The sequence below is a fragment of the Rhinoderma darwinii genome, chromosome 4, assembly GCF_050947455.1.
Source record: "Rhinoderma darwinii isolate aRhiDar2 chromosome 4, aRhiDar2.hap1, whole genome shotgun sequence".
In the NCBI taxonomy this organism is placed as follows: domain Eukaryota; kingdom Metazoa; phylum Chordata; class Amphibia; order Anura; family Rhinodermatidae; genus Rhinoderma; species Rhinoderma darwinii.
The window spans coordinates 377,168,558-377,188,603 of NC_134690.1; the positions used below are offsets into that span (position 1 = coordinate 377,168,558).

General features: G+C 40.6%; 1 protein-coding gene across 16 annotated transcripts in view; it reads left to right on the plus strand.

Moving 5' to 3' along the window:
* The window catches only part of NRXN1 (neurexin 1), a 1,175,924-nt gene that overhangs the window by 1,044,953 nt on the left and 110,925 nt on the right, over positions 1-20,046 (plus strand). For all 16 annotated transcript variants that reach the window (XM_075863167.1, XM_075863168.1, XM_075863178.1 and 13 more), the window contains one exon: positions 1,163-1,334. In XM_075863167.1, coding sequence (XP_075719282.1) covers positions 1,163-1,334 — 172 coding nt within the window. The remainder of the gene's footprint in view (positions 1-1,162; positions 1,335-20,046) is intronic.

The window sequence follows — 20,046 nt, forward strand, 5'->3', positions numbered from 1 at the left end:
CTCGGCATCATGCAAATATTTGTAGAGTTTTATATAATGAACACCAGTGTACTATATCTATGCTACAGATTTTTTGGAGGGCAACATCATTTATAACTAAAGTATTTTACCATTTAATCAAACTTAGACTACTAATCTTATTTCCTGTAGGATGAACTTGACCATTCAATACTTTTTATAGCCTCTATGAATTCTAATGTATTATATGAAATTTTTGCAAAGGTTTTGTCCCAGAGCACCTTATGTAGTTATGTAATCTAAGGCCTCATGCACATTGCCGCTTTTACATCAGTGTTGTTCAGATCCGTAACACTGTGCCTGTAGCTAACTACAAAATTAGGCCAAATAGGTAAATTTTATATAGAGGTACACGAAGGTTCTCTCTTACAGATTTATATGCAATCTATCGTGCAATAAATTGTGGCATGTTCCATGGCATGCGGTGTTACAGAAGTTTTCTGTGCCACAGAATGACCCCATATGGGGTGCATAGAGTGCCTACTGGTCCGTACTTTGGGATCATAGAGACTGTTTGTGCTGCCAAATAGGGTTCATTGTGTCCATAAACTCTTAGGCTATACTCACGATGGAAGACACTGTACTTTAAGTTACGAAAGTTCTTTAGGGCACAAAATATCTGACATTTTTCAGTATCATGAAACTTGAGCGGTGTCATCATAATTACAAAAAAACAGGAATACATTATTTCTGTAACTGTTGTTCTTCTATAAAATATCTTAGTAGCCAATCGTTTATACTTACAGCGCAAATTCTTCATGCTAATATTGTGGAAGGACCTGTTCTCCTTGAGCTCCTATTGAATTGTTGCCATTCATTGGTTTGTGGAGTTTACACAAAGCATCAAAAATTTGAAATTTTCAGTCACACATGATTTTATGAGGTTTATAAAGCAAGAAAAAAGGTTTTGTTCGCTTTTGTAAATTGCAGAGGCAAAGAGAAAAATACAAATTCAATCCATCAGTAAAAATACTGGAACTGATTTAGAATATCAATTATCCATGAACAAGATGTCCCAGACTTAGTGAAATGTCAAGAGACTTGCTCGCGAAAATAAAACCCTAAGAGAAGACAGACAGCTATACGCCATTCACATTCTTCATAAGACAAATTCTAATTAGCGCTATTTTGTCTTTGTTACCAGCACCAAGGAAAAATCGGAGTCAAATTTAATGTTGGAACAGATGACATCTCAATTGAAGAAGTTAATGCCATTATTAATGATGGGAAGTACCACGTAGTACGATTTACAAGAAGTGGGGGTAATGCCACCTTACAGGTCGACAACTTGCCTACAATAGAGCGTTTCCCAGCAGGTAAGGATACTTTATTAAAAAAGTCTTTTTTTTTTAACATTTCACAAGTTATTAATTGTGGTATTGAGAGTAACAAACAGAAAATTGACAATCATTAGTGTGTTAAGTACTGCAGTACTTTTTTTGTTACTGAAAGTGGATGGCTTGTTGATAGACTATAACTTTTTTAAAACCCGAATTTCAAGTTTTTATGGCCCATGGAAAGGATTTGACAAAAGGAATAACTATACAAAATTGGTAAGGACATTTCAAAAACATTGCAGAATACTATGTTTTTTAATGATCCACATATCCACAGGACAATTTCATAGTTTATTATCTAATTTGAGTCAAATAGAAGTGTATTACCTAAGGCTCTTGTTCCCATAAGCATTAATGGGGTCCGTCAGGGATTCTGTCAGGCTTTCCAAATTCTTAACGGAAAGAATAGCACAGTCTGCAGTGCTATTCTCATCGTTAAAAAAAAACAAGAAACCCTGATGGAGGCCTGGCATAGACTATTAGAGTCAATAGAGTCCTACAGGATTTGCCAGTATCCTTTTACAAATAGATCTGACATAGCTGTCATTGCATCTTTTTAAAGGGAGGGCATGATGCTAGTGTGACACTAACAAATAGTTATAAAGATAATACCCTGGTATTGTTCTAGATAATATGTAAGAACTTTCATCCTTTCATGTGCTGGGCTGTGATACTCACCGTTCTGCACATACACAAGTCATGGAGAGTAAAATTGTATGGCGACTATTTTTCCCATCATCCTCCTCCTGGCTGTGCTCAACCATGACCAAACTATGCAGAAAATGAACCCCTTTGCAATATCAATGAGCACATATATACATATTATAAATAGACAAATATTTTCTTAAAACACCCACAGTCGAATTTCTGAGCAGGAAAATACTCTATGGTAATGGAATATGCCTATCCTCTATTAACCATCCTGGTGTTCCGCCATATCACCGGGAAAGTTGGAGATGGTGGAGACATTGTATGGGGTTGTGAATGCTCAGTTTCACTTCTCTATGGCATCTATTGGTTCCAGTGATTGCCCTAAAGTTCTCAGGTGTCTCCTAGCTTTTACGAACATTGTGCGAAGGCGTGGGGGATTGTTACAATTGATAAAAGCTAGACAGGCCTTAATAAGACATGCATTAATCTTACAATTAGAAAGTCCGTGCTATCCTAAGTAAGTTCTGTGCAGTTACAGAATTTGAAAAACAAATTTACGATATAGTATGAGCAGTGAAAGAGGTATGCCCAAAAAGTGATTTGTACACAAATTTTACGGAGTAAAATTTTATTTGCATCTTATTTCTTGCCATCTTAATGTTATATATAATCATCAATTAATTTATGTATTATATTATTGAATATTTCAGTTTAATAAAACATTTTATTTTAATATATACCCAATTTTGCTTGTCAAAGAGAGATCGTCATGTTATAGATTACCATATATATTCTGCTGCACAATTCAACTGCAGAAAAAATGTGGTAACATCTGCACCACAGACTAAACGCTCCCAAATAGCTCTTTTTTACAATGGAGGGCGTTTGGGTGCTATTATGCCTTGGAGCCACTAAGCCGTTTTCCACATTTTTTTTCATTGCTGTTGTGATGTTTCAAACCTGCTGTCTCTTGGCCTTGGGCTGCCATCCTTCTTACTAGATCTATTCAGAATTAGCTTAATTTTTTATGCTAATATAGCTATGGACAGTTTTCTTAATTTATAGAAATATATAAACTAATAAACTTCTAGGAACTTTTTTAAATTTGACATTTTTTTTTAAAATATATGGCAAAGTTAATTTGTGACTTACGTTTTTTAAAAAATCTAATTTTTACGAGATTGAAGTTTTTAATTATTTATTAGAAATGAATTCATCATACAGATATTTAACAAAACTCTTATGGTACATTTGCCTAAATATTTCTAAAGGGAATGTATCTTTTATTGTATCTATTATTATTATTATTATTATTACTAATCTGTTTTTATTTTCTGATTTCATATTTTTTATTTATTTGCATGAATATGGGGGCATCCAACTTGCCTGAGCTGCTGCAACAGCAGTTTGAGATATTTACTTTATAACATCTGGACATAAGAAATCAGAAAACAACTCATTGACTTCTATGGGAGAGTGTAGTGAGCATGCTCTGTTATATGTGCATTTGTCCCTGTGCAGGGAAGGGGAAGAGGTAGGAGTAACTTCTCTGCCCTATCACCTATGGTTAATAATGTGATTCTGTGTTATCCTTCTCCAGCTTTATAATAGATATCAGCATTGTGAGAAACTAGACATGGACCGCACATCCACAATATATACGTTGATCTGAGCCGCTAGGCATAATTTATAAACATGACATGAGGTTCCTTTTTAACATTTTGATCAAACTGTATAAGCCCACTTGCCACTTCACGGCGACCTTGTTCAAAGTGGGTCCCTACTCTATCGGTTGCAGCACCGCATGGTGGCCATTTCCACCGCAGCACCACTCCTGCAGAGGGAACAACCCAGGGGCCGAAAAGCACTCATGCTATCAGGCTGTGCCAAGCCTCCTTGGCTCTGGGCCACGTCCCGCCACAAGTTCAGCACTACAGCAACAGACGCCACCCCACAGTACCATAACATATGAACAGAAGGAATAAGTTCACATTACGATGCGCTCTCAGTTACCACTGAGAGCACAAGGAAGAGCAGAAACACTTATGAGGTCATTCCTAAATTAAAGTCAGCTGGGTCAAATGTGTGGTGTGCTGGTGCCAATTAAAACCAAAAAATTGAGGAGGATAGACTATATAATATCAGCATTGTGAGAAACTAGACATGAACCATACATCCACAATAATTTATAATAGATGTGTCACCTTTCATTCTCATTCTGATGTCTGATGATAACGAGATCATTGCTGAAAAGTGACCTCTATAAAATAGGAAGTGTTAGTTTCTCATGAGAGCTGAGTAACCAATGAAAAAACTGCAATATTTCACAAATTTGTTTACATATATTAAAAAATAAAAAAACACACCAAATTTTTTAATTAAATATATTTAACATAAAAGCTTGATTTACACAATTGGTGATTTTCTAACAATGGGTTACCTTTTAAGATGAAATTTGATCAAACCCTGTTAATTTGGCATGAACTGAAGACTATCTAATGTGTATGGGGGTGTCCTAAACAGGGCCGCCATCACGGCAGTAGAGCTGGTACTGCCGTCAGGATGATGAGAAATAGGGGCACGTCACTTCTCAGTAACTTATCACATCTCATTGAGGGCCCCAGCGTTAGTCACTCGGAGAAAGGAACGGACCCTGCATTGTAATAGGGCCCGTTCCTTACTCTGAAGTAACTAACGCTGGGGCCCTGAGATGACTTACAGTAGGGGAAGATGCAGCATGTAGAAGCTCCGTGTGGAGAGACCCCCCCAGCCAGCTTCTTCTCTACATCGCCGACTGGACCTGCAGGCTGGTGAGTGTCCCCCTCTCTCCATCCTGCTTCACATTCCTCCTGACCCCACTTGATTATATTTAACTTGATTATATAAAGTATGTTAAAATTGTTTCCCTAGCGTTTTTTGCTGCGATTTTCATAATCGCTGCAAAAATGGCGCAGTTTTGCTGCGTTTTTCAAATTGGCTGAAAAAACGCGTGATTTGTGGCGCAATTACAAAAATTGCATTAAAAAAAGGGTACAAAACATGGTAAAACAGTGCTGTTAGGCTATAGTCAAAGTGCGGTAAAATCACGTTTATGTTTATGTTGTGTAAATAGACTAAGGCCTTATTCAAATGGCCGTGCTCGGTCCGTTTTTATATGGACCGTGTATCGACCATATTTTCCGGACCGACCACAGTTCAGGGAGCCGGGCTCCTAGCAACATAGTTATCTATGACGCTAGGTGTCCCTGTCTCTCCGCGGGAAAACTGTCCCATACTGTAATCATGTTTTCAGTACGGGACCGGGGAGAGTATTCCCACCGAGAGACAACTATAACAGATAAATATGATTCTAGGAGCCCGGCTCACTGAACTGTGGTCGTCCTGGGAAATACTGCCCACATACGGTCCATATAAAATGGACCAAACACGGACGTTTCAACAAGGCCACTTCAGAAGTGGCTGATTTGTCTCCTATTTCTTGTGCGCATTGCGGACTGAAAATTCACTAAAAATGTTCACGAACGTGTGCGAAATGGCAGTTTTTCACTGACAATTTGCACCCGTGTGGGACCCGTTCTCATGTATCCCTCATAGACTTGGGTCTATTGAGGGATCTGTAAAAACGGACATAAATGGGACATGTACTATTTTTACACGGTCCGTTAAAACAACGGCTGCGTAAATAGCCCCATAGAAATACATGCAACCATGTGACGGCCGTTAAAACAACGGCCGTCACACTCACTGACATTTAACACGTTAGTCTGAATAAGCCCTAACTCATTTTCAAAACCCCATGCGCATGCAGCAGAAAAAATCTGCATGGAATTTAGGACGTGCTGCTGATTATTAAATCAGCAGCATGCCTATTATGTTGCAGAATTGGAACGTATTTTACCCTTTAGGGTATGTTCACACGTAGTGACCAGGCAAAAACAGCTCCTGATTTTCAGACGTTTTTGTAGCAACTCGCGTTTTTTGCGGCGTTATTTACGGCCGTTTTTGGAGCTGTTTTTCAATGGAGTCAATGAAAAACGCCTCCAAAAACGTCCCAAGAAGTGTCCTGCACTTCTTTTGACGAGCCGTCATTTTACGCGCCGTATTTTGACAGCGACGCGTAAAATAAAGGCTCCTGGGAACAGAGCATCGTAATTCCCATTGAAAGCAATGGGCAGATGTTTGTAGGTGTTTTAGGGGCGTTTTTACAAACGGGCTCGTAAAAAAACTCCCCGTGGGAACAAACCACAGGTTTTCCCATTGAAATAAATCGGCAGATGTTTGGAGGCGTTCAGCCTCTGTATTTTTAGTCGTTTTTTGGGGCGTTTACGACAGAAAATAGGCCGCGTGAACATACCCTTACAATGCAAAGGGTTAATTTGCTGCAAATCCCTAGCAAAATCTGTAAGGCTACACGCACACGTTGAGGAATTTGGTGCAGAAAATCTGCATCAAAACCGCAGGTAAAGCTGCAGGTAAAATCCTCACCTAAGGACTTGTCCACACAGAACGGAATTGCTGCAGAAAATTTGTGCAGCAATTCCGTTGAAAGTAGCAGACGTTCCGCTGCAGAAAAAAACACACCATTTCCTGCATTTTTTAATGGTGCATATTTTGCTGCGTTTTTCACAATGTTGGGGGATGGTGACGTCTCCTTTGAAAAACGCAGCAACCCTGTCCACTTTCCGCAACAGGAGTTGACACGCTGCGGTCAGTGGCGGATTAAGTAGACCATGGGCCCTGGGCTGTTACCCAAACTTGAGCCCCCCTTCCGCATCCGCACCGCCACCCTGCCGCGCCGTACCTATTTTTAACACTACCTTTTTGGGCAAGCATTAACAAATGGGTGTTACGATTCCCCTTGTCACAGGGCTGTGTCCTTACATACTGACAGTATCACACTGTGCTGGGACACATCCTCCTGACAAGGGGAATTGTCTATCAGTCCTGGAGTGCAGAAAGACTTTTTGTGAAATACAAGGATTTCCTATAATAAACCTGTCAGGAGAGGTGACAGATTCTCTATATATCTAGTGACTCACAGGTGACGACGTCTCAGATTCTAGTAGTTTTTTCCTCTTTTCTTATCCATCTGGTCCAGAGCTCATGACGACTTCTCCCGGCCATGACCCATTTCTGCAGAATCTGCCACTCAGATGTCTGCTGCTCCTCACTTTTTCAACATTTCCACACCTATAAACGAAAATAAAATTATCATGGTGCCACATACTGTGCCCCTAAATATAATAGCACCAAACACTGCACGCTGAATATAATAATACCACACACTGTAAAACACCACATACACACAGCCCCCTGTACATAGTGCCACACACAGCCCCCTATACATAGTGCCCTGTAGATATCACATACACCCACAGATAGCGCCACACACAGCCCCTGTAGATATTACACACCCCCCTATAGCTAGCACCACACAAATCCCCCCGTAGAGAGCGTTACACACAGCCCCCCTGTAAAGAGCGCCACACAGCATGGATAGCGCCACACAGCCCCCCTTCTTGTATATAGTGTCACACAGCGCTCCCCCCTTGCATATAGGGCCACTTAGCACTCCCCCTTGTATATAGGGCCACATAGCGCTCCCCCTTGTATATAGGGCCACTTAGCGCTCCCCCCTTATATATAGGGCCACATAGCGCTCCCCCCTTGTATATAGTGCACACAGTGCTCTCCCTTTGTATAAAGTGCCACACAGCGCTCCCCTCCCCCTTGTATATAGTGTAACAGAACTCTCCCCTTGTATATAGTGTCACAGAGCATCCCCCCTTTGTATATAGTGTCTCACATTGCTCCCCTCCCCCTTGTATATAGGACCACACAGTGCTACACTCCCCCTTGTATATAGGGCCACCCAGCACTCCCCCCTTGTATATAGTGTCACGGAGAACTCCCCCCCATTGTATATAGTGTCACGGAGCACTCCCCCCCCTTGAATATATGCACAGCGCTACCCCCACCTTAAAAAAATTAATATATATTTTACTTACCTTGCTGCGTTCTCGTGGCGGCGGCTCAAGCTGGACGCATGTGAAGCCTCCGGACTAGACGCATGCGCAAACCGGCGTGCTGCAGTACCTCATCACGCCGGCCTGTGCACAGAGTCTTCCCAGTGCCTGATAGGCTGCAAGCCTAATGTGGCCTGCAGCCTATAATATTTGTTTGTATCTGAGGACTCAGATACAAATGAATGTGGCTGCCGCTAGCACCGGGGCCCCCTCCAGTGCTAGCAACGCCACCGGGCATGAGGGGGCCCGTGCGGTCTTTTGCGGTTCGAGCGGCCATGGGCCCCCTGGAAGCCTTGGGCCCTGGGCGGCCGCCCGAACCGCCCTAATGATAATCCGACACTGGCTGCGGTATGAAAAATACGCACCACAGGTCAATTTCTGGTCGGAATTTTTCCGCAGCGTGTGGATGAGATTTGTTACATCACACCCACTTTGCTGCTACTGTATTCTGCTACGTATTTTCCGTCTGCAATTCCGGATAGAAAAAACGCAGCACTTCCGCAATGTGTGGACAAGCCCTAATAGTTCATTCTTAGGTGCAGGATTTATGCTGCAGATTTTTGATTTTTTTTAAACTGGTCAGATACAATTTGCAAGCGGAAACGCAAAATAAATTGACATGCTGCAGATTTTAAAATACCCACCGCAGGTCAATTTGTATGCAGAAAAAAATCTGCGACGTGTAGAGGAGATTTCTTGTGCTCTCATTTACTTAAATAAATACATGTGGCAAATCCGCACATAATATGCATCGTGTGCATTTGAGAGGGTTGTTTTTTTTAACTCATCCTAAGGCCCCGTTCACACGTGTTGGATTTGATACAGATTTCAAAGACAATCTGCATCCCATGCATATGAGGTTTTCCGCAACCCAGTTAACATGCTACGAAAAATTTTCCACGTGTATATTTGACCGCACCATGAAAAGAAATCCACCACAGCAATAAGAAGCATGCTACTTATTTTGCACGGAAAAGCCGAGGATAAATTGAATGACAATGGGACTAATTCTCGTGCGGATCTGCTACACGCTTGTGGCACATCTGCTGCAGAAATCCAAGTGTAATCCTCAGATTTTTGCAAAACACATTGGACTTTAATGGCAACGTAAGAAAGTTAGTGCTCCTTATATCCTCACAAGTGCTTCCCCCTCTCTTAATGCCCCCTTCACATCGTGTTATTGCCCTACATTTATTGTAGAGAAAATCTCCAAACATACACGTAAAAAAAAATTCATAGGGCTCCATTATGTCCTTTTAGCCTCCGTCGGGCTGGTAGACGTCAGTTTAGCTTATTTTTGAAGGATGGAATAGCAGAGTAGACTTTTCTATTCCATCCTGAGAGATTCCACAAAAGAATGTGTACCGCTCCTGACATTAGTATGTGGACTGACGTCAGGAACTTCCCAATGCCGGAGTCCCCAGGCAGAGCATCACAAGTGCTCTACCTGTGGACTTTGTCCCTGGGAAAGCTCTTGACATCACTGTCCATATATGTAAAGTGGAGTCAGGGGATTCTCCAGGGCCGGAATCCCTGGCCAGAGCATTGCCGACTCTCTGGCCGTGGACTCAGGCTTTGCAAAGCCAGAGTTCATGGGCAGAGCGCTAGTAGAAGGGGACCAGCCCTGGGAAAGCTCCTGACAACACTGTCCATTTATGGACAGTGACTTCAGGATTTTCCACGGGTCCATTCCCCAGGCGACGGACGTATGCCATACAGTGGGATACGTTTTGGCTAAATAGAACAAAATCCAGGGCATTAACCGGTCACTGCCTGCTCCATAGTTTCTTTCACTGTAATTGACATCAGCACCAAAATCAGTTAATGCGTATAACGTACAAACGTGAGTGCCACACTTTCCATTGCCCACCCCCGGTAATTGAGGGCCATGTTGGATTTCAGAATGCCCAATCCTTTGTTCTTGCTGGAGATGAGATGTTGTTTATTCCCCTCTCCCCATTGTAAACACATACACGCTCAGCTAATGACTGATGATTAAAACATAATATAACTTTGCTAAAGGCCCTATTACCTGGGCCATTTATCGGACAAACGAGCGTTCATGTGCGCACTCAATCCCTATCATTTCTCTGTGTCAACACGGCAACAATCAGCCGATGAACAATCAAGCGCTCGTTCATCGGCCGATCTCATAGTTTATGCAGCAGAAAATATTATCGTTGTCTGCAGCACATCTCCCTGTATAAAGGAGAAGTGCTGCCAACATGATATAAATGTATGAGGACGAGCAGTCGTAGTAACGATCACTTGTCCCCAAACATAACTCCTTGTGAAAGGAGCAAACGAGCGGCGATCACCGAGCTGTCTCGTTGATCAGCACTCGTTGATACGGCCCATGTCGGGCTGTGCAAGAGAACCCTCATAGAATAGTTGAAGAATGTACCATAAAATATAATAAAAGTCTAGATAGAATTACGGTTTGAAATTTTTACAAGAATTGTGTTTTTACCAAACTGGCTTAAAAAGCAAAATGTTTTTCTCGCTACACATTTGTACTTTCTCCCGTTTTTTTTACAGGCTCTAAAGCTTTTCTAAAATATAAACAAGATAAACAAGTCACTATTTCCTCGTAAGATAAGAACACATTAATTTATACCTGAACACTTCTACATTTGAGGTATCCATGGTTACCACCATTGGTACAAAATTAATCTACATCTTAGGACACCAGCAAATCCCTTATGTCTAAAACCAAAATGCTAAATAATTCATGTTTCTAAATTACATACAGTGTATGTAGGGCTCTAACAGCCTTCGGAGCCATCACAAATCCGAATGATTAATTTCAAGCACTGTACATATTAACACAGTATGACTTGTTACAAATTGTTTTATATTCTCTCCGAGAACTTTTAGAATTACATTGTATAGCAATGACACATAATGTAAGTGTGTAATAGCATTTAATCCTGTACACTTATGCCAATGTTTTTCATGCACTATGGCGTGTGTGCCCAGCAGGCTGTAAAAGAATCATAATGTTTCTTCCATCAGTGGCTGCATCTCATAACCAAGTCTTAACAAATAAAAAAAAGGACCAAGTTAAAGTACATTTCACATCTTTACTCCTATGGTTATTTTTAACTGACTTTGTTTTATAAGACAGTTTTCCTTCCTCAAATATAATATTAACATCCTCTATATAATAGTTTTATAAAACCCATTCGTCCAAGGAATTTTATAAGTTACATACGATTTTTCAGTAAGGCTTCGTTCACATCTGCGTCGGGCTTCCTGTCAAGAGGTCTATCAGACCTTTCTGTCAGGGGACGGAAACCAAACGTAAACCACAGCTTTCCGTTAGCATTACCATTGATGTCAGTGGTAATGCTCCTGTTACAAATGGTTTCCGTTTGTTTCCATTCCGTAAGGTTTTTATTTTTATGGCGGAATTTATAGCGTCATCGACTGAACTATTGATTCCGCCAAAAAAAACCACAGAAACCTTACGGAACGGAGACAAACGGAAACCATTTGCAATGGAAGCATTCCCATTGAAATCAATGGTAATGCAAAAGGAAATCTATGGTTTCCGTCTGGTTTCCATTCATGGGTTACCCTGACAGAAAGCACTGACGGAACCCATGAAGCCCGGCGCAGATGTGAACAAAGCCTAAGAGAAAAAAATACAGTTAAAGAGAAAGTAATATTTATTTATTTTTTTTCTGTAAAAAAAAAATATTCAATAATTTAAAAATAAAGAAAAACATTTGAATAAATTTAGGCAGAAAGTATTTTTAGAATGTTCTATAATACGAAGTACTGTATTTTTCGGATTATGAGACGCAGTATTTAGCAAGAATAAATATTGCTAAAAAGTCCCTGTGTCTTATAGTCAGCAGTCAAGGGACCGACAGCGCCGAGCGCCCTGACCGCTCCCTTACTTAACCCCTTCCCGATACATGATGTGCCGGCACATCATAGAGCGGGGAGGGGATTATGTATGGAGCGGGCTCACGCGCTGAGCCCGCTCCATACACTGCAGGTGTCAGCTTCTGACACGCAGCTCTAACGGCCAGGAACAGCGATCGCACTGTTCCTGGTCGTTTAACTCGTTAAATGGCGTGGTCAATAGCGACCGTGGCTTTTGTAGTGGTTTTCCCAAGAAGGACATTTATGACATATCCACAAGATATGTCCCAAATGTCAGATAGATTTGGGTCCCACCTACATCAAATACATAATAGATGTGGGTCTCAAACTACATCAAAACTGTTCGTGTGATCCTGACCTTATGCCTTTCCTTCTTATTGTATTGTAAAACTGCATGTGTGATTCCCACCTTAAGAACAGGATCACACAATTTCGATGCAGTGTGGAAGTTTTTGGCTATTATATACCTGACCGGCTTACATATGAACGCTTGTTTGACCGATCATTGGCCTGTGTAATATGACCTTAAGGGTGAATTCACACGCGGCAAATTTTGTTGCAGAACGTTCTGCCACTAAAAAACAGTTCCATTCATCTGAACGGGTTTTTTCTGTAGACAGCACATGAATTTCTGCAAGTTCCATTTAGAAATTTCTGCAACAACATCCGCCGTATGTGAATTCACCCTCACAGCCAGTTGTTTACTATGTCTGCTCTTCTATATTCTAGTAACATTTCATGAATGCTACTGTAGGATGGTTAATGAACCAAGTAGGCAAAGATTGTCTACCCCTTGAATGTCCTTCCCACCAAATGCTATGCTTTATTTAAGGGTTCAAGACATATTAGACACTTGTTTTAAACATGCAGCCAACAGAGACGACTTGCATTCATTTAGCCCCTTAAACCAACTTTCTAGATTATTGAAGGATCTATGATAGTGGACGCGGCATACTTTAGGCTTCGTTCACATATCCGTCACGGCTCTATTCTAACGTTCCGTCTGAGCTTTCCGTCAGAATGGAGCCCTGACTGAAAAAAACGGAAACCGTAGGTTTCAGTATTCATTCCGTCAAAACGACGGAACCCTTGCACAACTGAAACAAACGGAAACCATTGGCACCGGATCCGTCAGCATTGAAATCAATGGTGATGGAAATGGATACCTATGGTTTCCGTTTGTTTCAGTCAGGGTCCCATTCCGACGGGAGGCTCTGATGGAACGTCAGAACGGGACCCTGACGCAAATGTGAACGAAGCCTTACCCGTTAAAATATGCCATTTTCCAATTACTCTTTACATTATGACGTCTGAATTTGTGATACTCACTTCTGAGCAAAGGGGACTTTTTAAGCCGATACTAGAATATTGTTTCTTGTTTAATTTACAATTAACTCTAAAGGCATTATAAACCCTTCACACAATGTACAAAATAATTTAATACCAAAAGCAATCCCATTAGCACACAAAAGACGAACACGAACACTGATAAAATGCTGTCAATATCCACAGTTGCAATGTTCCTGTCATGGCATACTAATGAGAACCACACTGGCAGATTAAGGCTTGGTTTTATGGCCATCAAGTTGTTTCCTTTCAACATGGGATGTAGGAACATTAAAAAGAATTACATTTATTGAGGATTAGTGATATTAAAAAAACAAGCAGAGTGTCAAAAGAAATTATCCAGAATTGTTTTAGTTAAATATGTCTCCACAAAAGATTTTTAAGGCCCTTTTACACAGGCCAATGTTCGTGCAAGCGAGCGCTCCTACAAACGCTCGTTCTCAATCATTAGCCTGTGTAAACTGGGCGACAATCGACCCCATAAAACTGGTCGCTTGTCGGCAGCACATTTACCTGTGTAAATAGAGGACGTCCTGCTGATAAGATGCAAATGTATGGGGATGAACGTTCGTAGTAATGATCGTTTGTCCCATTACTCCCGATCATTGCTGCATTTAAATGGAGCAAACGAGCGCCGATCAACATGCTATATTGTCAATCGCCGCTAGTTTACCGGGCAGAAAATGTAATAGAACTCTTAGTTTACTATAGTCATTTTCATATTGATCTCTATGTAGACTGACAAAGCAGAGGTCCCACATGCATTTAGTGAACATTGAACTCATATATTATATAGATTCAGTACACACAGAGTGATCTATTTACAGCATTTTTTTCTTGTAATGATGAGGATCCTGGGCAGGGGACCCCCCCCCCCTCTATTAGCTCACAATTCCCAAAATGGGGTATATGAAAAGTTTTTTTTCTAATTGAAGAACCCCCTTAACCTTCAGTTCTTAATAATATTTTCGTAAATAAACTATTGTAAGCAGGGAGAGATCTTTATATCGTTTTCTACTTGGTAAGAGACAATTTATTATCAGATCTCCAGTAAGCAGCTAAGGGGGGCTAATGGTTGTTGAGTTTAAGCACCACACAACAAGAGGTTTGAAGGATCAAAGATTGTATTAATTTCTAAAATGATCTAATCACCTAATTTGTACTTAACTATTTGATTACGTTTTAAAGGATAACTAAAAAATTTTTTCAAACTTTTGACATGTCAGAAGTTTTGATCTGTGGGGGTCCAGGCACTGAGACCCCCACCGATTGCTAAAACTAAGCATTAGAAGCGCTCGGGTAAACTCTGTGCAGCTTAGTTTCTGATCGTCTTTCCTCGGAAAGCCGAGCGAGCAGTGTACGGGCTCAATAGAAAGTCTATAGAGAGTCTGTACACCACTCGCACAGCTTCCCAAGGAAAGACGATCAGAAACTGAACTGCACAGAGTTTACCCGAGCGCTTCTGCTGCTTAGTTTTAGCAATCGGTGGGGAATCCCACTAATCAAAGCTTCTGACATTTGATTATGAGGTCAAATTTTTTTTAAAAGTATAGTTACCTTTAAGATTTTATTTAAAAAAATAACACAAGTGAATCAACTGCTAAAACTTTTGAACTTTTTTGTAATTTTGTTTCTTTTTTTATCAAAGTTTATAGTGTGTATGAGCATATTTGGATAATCGGTCAACAGGATATTAGACAAAGAATTTAATTGACTTAAAAGCTTTGTTGAACCTGTTAGAATATATTAGGGTAAATATATGAACTGATCATTTTAGCACAGTGTTGATAATAAAAGGAAGGCTTGTGGGGAATGTTATATTTCATATCCACTGTGAATTGAGCTTTACCTTTCAGCAAATTAGAAAGGGTAGAGTTGAGAAGAAGTTCCCACCTTGCTTCATTGATGGTACACTACAAGACTACTAATGCACAACCTACGTACAATAATATTTAAAAAGAATGTCTCACTATGAAACCCCCTGTTCATATATCCTAAAAGAGCATATAAACTTCTCGGGCACCCATCTACATGCCGGAAAGGAGAGCTGCTACAGTATGTATGAGTGGTTGCCATTACATGGTGAATGGCCGCTATGTAATTCTACATATGTATGGCCAGACACAGCTGCCACTGGCAATAGCAGCTGATCACCTGGTTTTAGAGAAATCGGACCCGCGGTGGTCAGCTACTCTATTGTGTAATTGGAATTATTTTGCTGCTAAAGGGTTAGGTTCAGGGTTGGAAAATACCACAACTTAGGATCTCCAAGCGTACAGCTATTCTTTAAAGAAATACAACATCCAGATATTGCTTTGCTTGCTTCCTCCAATGTTTTGTAATGTTTTCTATGGGATCATAATAATTAGTTGGAGAATGAGATAACAGCAGAGCTCTTCTCCTGCTTCACTGAGGTTAACAGCTTTTATAGTTTTGCATGAATTTCCCTTCATCCTCTATTTAATGATGATGAATATTTGTGATTTAAGTAATGCTGCACCATCTTCCACACAATTTGTTCTGATGAATACACATCATGGGAAAACCTACGGTATGTCATTTTAATTGCTTCTATTAGATGTCACCATGTACTGTACAATCAGCAGTTTTGTTGTAGACCATTACTCCTTATCTGTTGTCTCTAAGTAACATCTGCCTAAATTACCGATCGCCACTGTTTAGAGTCTGTTTCACTTATTAATTCCAAGAAACTTGAAAAAAGAGAACGGCGTGGAAGAATTTTTGGGGCTGCAGCAGTAAAGGAATTAACAATATACATCATTCAGCCATAGCATAAAAAATACTGACAAGTGAAGTGAATAACCTTGATTATCTAATTACAATGCCGTCTGTCAAGGGTTGGGATATATTAGGCAATAAGTGAACAGCCAGTTCTTGAAGTTGATGTATTGGAAGCAGGAAAATTTAGCAAGTGTAAGGATCTAAGGGACTTTGACAAAGACCAAATTGTGATGTCTAGACGACTGGGTCAGAGCATCTCCAAAACAGGAGATCTTGTCGGGTGTTCGTGGTGTTTAGTGGTTAATACCTACTAAAAATGGTCCAAGGAAGAAGGTAAATTGGCGAGAGAATCATGGGCACTTAAGGCACTTAGCCCATCTGGTCCGATCCCGCACAAGAGTTACTGTAGCACAAATTGCTAAAAAAGTTAGTGCTGACGATAGAAGTGTGTCAAAACACACAGTTCATCGCAGCTTTTTGCGTATGGGGCTGCATAGCTGCAGACCACTCAGAGTGCACTTGGTATTCATAGCCAAAAGCACCTACATTGGGCAAGTAAGGAACAAAACTGCACAATGGAACAATAGAAGAAGGCGGCTTGGTCTGATCACGTTGTCATTTACATCATGTGAAGGGCTGGGTGACTTTGACACGTACCACCTACCTAAACTTTGTTGCAGACCAATTGTAAAAATGTTCAGGTTTGAGGAACATATCAAATAGTTAAAGGTGTTGATTTGGCCTCCATATTCCCCAGATCTCAATGTGACCAAGCATCTGTGGTACAGTTTATAATCATGGAGGCGCCAACATGCAACCTACGGTCTAAAAGGATCTGCTGCTTACGTCTGATATCAGATACCACAGAACACCTTCAAAGGTCTTGTGGATTCCATGCAATGAGCCTTGGGTGATATGACCCTGTCGCCGGTTCACATGTTGTTCTTCCTTGGAACATTTTGGTATGTACTAACCGCTGCATTATTGGGACGGCCCACAAGACCTGTCATTTTGGAGCTCACCTGACCCAGTCATCTAGCCATCTGTAATGGCAGGAAGGAGGTGAAGGGAAAGTGAGCCCTAATCTACCCACCGCCCTGTCCCTGCCTACTTGCAACGACCCGCCCTAGGCGACGAGGTACAACTGGGCGGCGGTCCCTACGCTGGCTAAGTGCACAGGAAGACAAACAGGGAACACGCAAGGGAAGGGGCAGTAGCCACGGAACGCCACGAGGAAACGGGGCGGCGAACGAACAGTCAGGACCAGGACGAAGTGAGTACACCCGAGCAGGCACGGAGACAGAAGCAAGCCAGGGCAAGCAAGCAGGTCAAGCAGAACTGCAGCAAGGCAGAAGCACGGCAGAAGCAGGCTGGAGCAAGCAGCAGTGGGGCCAGGAATCCAAAAGAATTACAAGCACTGAGGGAGAGCACAGGGCAGGTAATAAAGGGCAGGGGGCGGAGCTAACTCCGAGAGACCAGGCCGCGATAGGCTCTCCCACTCCTGAGCCTGCCACCCTGGTTGGTGGGAGATGGTGTCAGTCGAGCAGGTCTGGCCTCAGGTGTGGATTGATTAATCCCAGGAGTATAGCTAGATGAAGTACCTGGCAGATCCCTAACACCATCATAATTTTCCCTTATTGATGTTGCTCAAATTCTTACACTTGCCCATTTTTCCTGCTTCCAACACATCAACTTCAAGAAGTGTTATTCACTTCACCTGTCATTGGTTTACTTGTTATGGATGAACACTGTATATATGGCCGACATTACATTACTCACATTAAAGGGGTTAGTTAGTGCTTGTACATAAAGTACAGCGGGGTTGGTCACATGACGAAGAGTAGTGTCATCATGAAGGAAGACTGTGCAACTAAACTTCCGGTCCTCCGCCAACGCTATAAAAAATCTATTAAAATCTCATAATCAGCGCGATGGGGACCAGAATGTATATTAGCGAGTGTAATCACATACTGCAGTTACTACACTGCTGATACATTTTGCTCCCCACATAACCCCTTTAATGTGTATGTAATGCACTAGAACTTTATATAGAGTTTAAGAACATTAGTGTTATTAGGAAATATTGGACATCAATATGAATGAAGTACTGAAAGACTAAGCTAATAGCCAATTCTCACAGGCAAGCTTAATAGAAGTCTATGAGTTAATCATTTTATTGCATTCACTCTTCATCTTTTAGTCATCTGAAGTTTTGTTTTTTTCATGGATGGGAACAGAACAGGCTGAAGCCAATTAGATGTTCTTACGAGAAGGACATGACTGTCCTGATCTTGTGTATTCTTGTGGAATAAGCCATCTCATGATGTGCAGAAAATGGTAATATAATGGGAACACGTAGGAGCAAGTTAGGTAGTGGAAGGATCGGGGTCTAAAATGGGACAACACAAATAAAGTTGACTGTATCAAAGTAGGACACACTTATAACTTTAAGAGCCTCTATATGTAAAGTAACTATGTCAGTGTTATCATCTATTTGGTTTGGTTTCAGGCTAAGCAATGAAAAATATGGCTGCTCAATTCTGCTCAATGCCATCAATTCTATTGTTAAAACTAAATTTTCACAGAGCGCACATCCAATCAATGTTGCTTGTCTTACAAAATGGAATTGATTTTCAGATCTTACAACATGTCATTTGCAACTGTGAATTGTTTACCTTTGTCTCATTCCTGATAGCCTTGTTCAATACCTGGCGATGCATTAAAATGTCTTAAATAGATTACCGAGCGCCAGAGATGTTTTTTGTTTGTTTGTTTTTATAGATTTTTTTTTCAACAAGGATATTTATGTGCTGTGCAATCCAAAATAAAAGTATAACAGAGTTATATTGAGATAAGTGGTGTGGCTTCCTACCTTGTAGACAGACGTCTGTTTAACTTACAGGGATAAACTTATAAGAAGATGGAAATGACTGCACAATATCAATAGTAGATTCTTCTTTTTCATCTGTAGAAACACAACTGTTTTAACTATTACATACCTGACCTGCTTACTTTGTATTGAAATATATAAAAAATATATATAAAATGGAATATAATATGTAATAACCAAAGCATAAAAATATAATTCAAAATTAGCTGAAGGGATTATTTTATTAGGTTAACCCCTGTCTATTTGCCCCATTACGGACATCTTAGAAGGGGGTCCCAAACAGCCTCGATTGCCCATGTATTACAGTATCCATGTATTCATCTGAATAATCCCCATGTAGTGCTACATTTCCCCTGAAACGGATTGGGATAGAGATGCCTATATATATATAAGGGCAGTCCTTTTTTGGGTCATTGATAGGGCTGTGGTAGGGGCCTAAGAATAATATCCTGCAATAATAGTCTACATTGGACAGTGTTTGCTCCAGGAATCAAGACTTTGATTGATTTTTTCCGACATCAATAAGTCATCAATAAGCAATGTAAGTCATCAATATATGAATATGCATTCATAAGGTTCTACTTTAAGTAAATCTCTGTCTTTTATCATCAAGTTGTTGTTAGGTTGAAAATTCTAATATACCGTTCAGAGCTTTGTTTTTATAATACAAGCCTACAAATCAAGATATGAATTTAAAAGATAACATTTTTACTACCTGTAGCTGCCACTAGGGGGAGTATGGGAGTTTACAGCATACTGTCTTATTATTGTATACAATGTATAACCGTATGCTGCTGGCTCCTGAGCTCCCTCTACAGGTGGCTGCAGCAAGCATGTTCATATTGGAGCTCTGTATCAGAAACATAGAGCTCCGACCACTATAGATATTTTAAGAAATTAATAGGCACAACATTTTAACTGGTGTTCCAGGGTAAATGGTCACTTTTTTTTTTTGGGCAATATTTTTTTTTTATCCTTATGAGTAAATATTCAGTAATTCTAAATGTCATGCTACAATTAGGATACAAGTTTTAACAATAAAATAACCACTGTATACCAAATGGTATGAAAATGGGATACAAAATAATGACATTAAATAAGCCGTTAATGTTATATACTAACGTTCAAGCTTGACAATAAA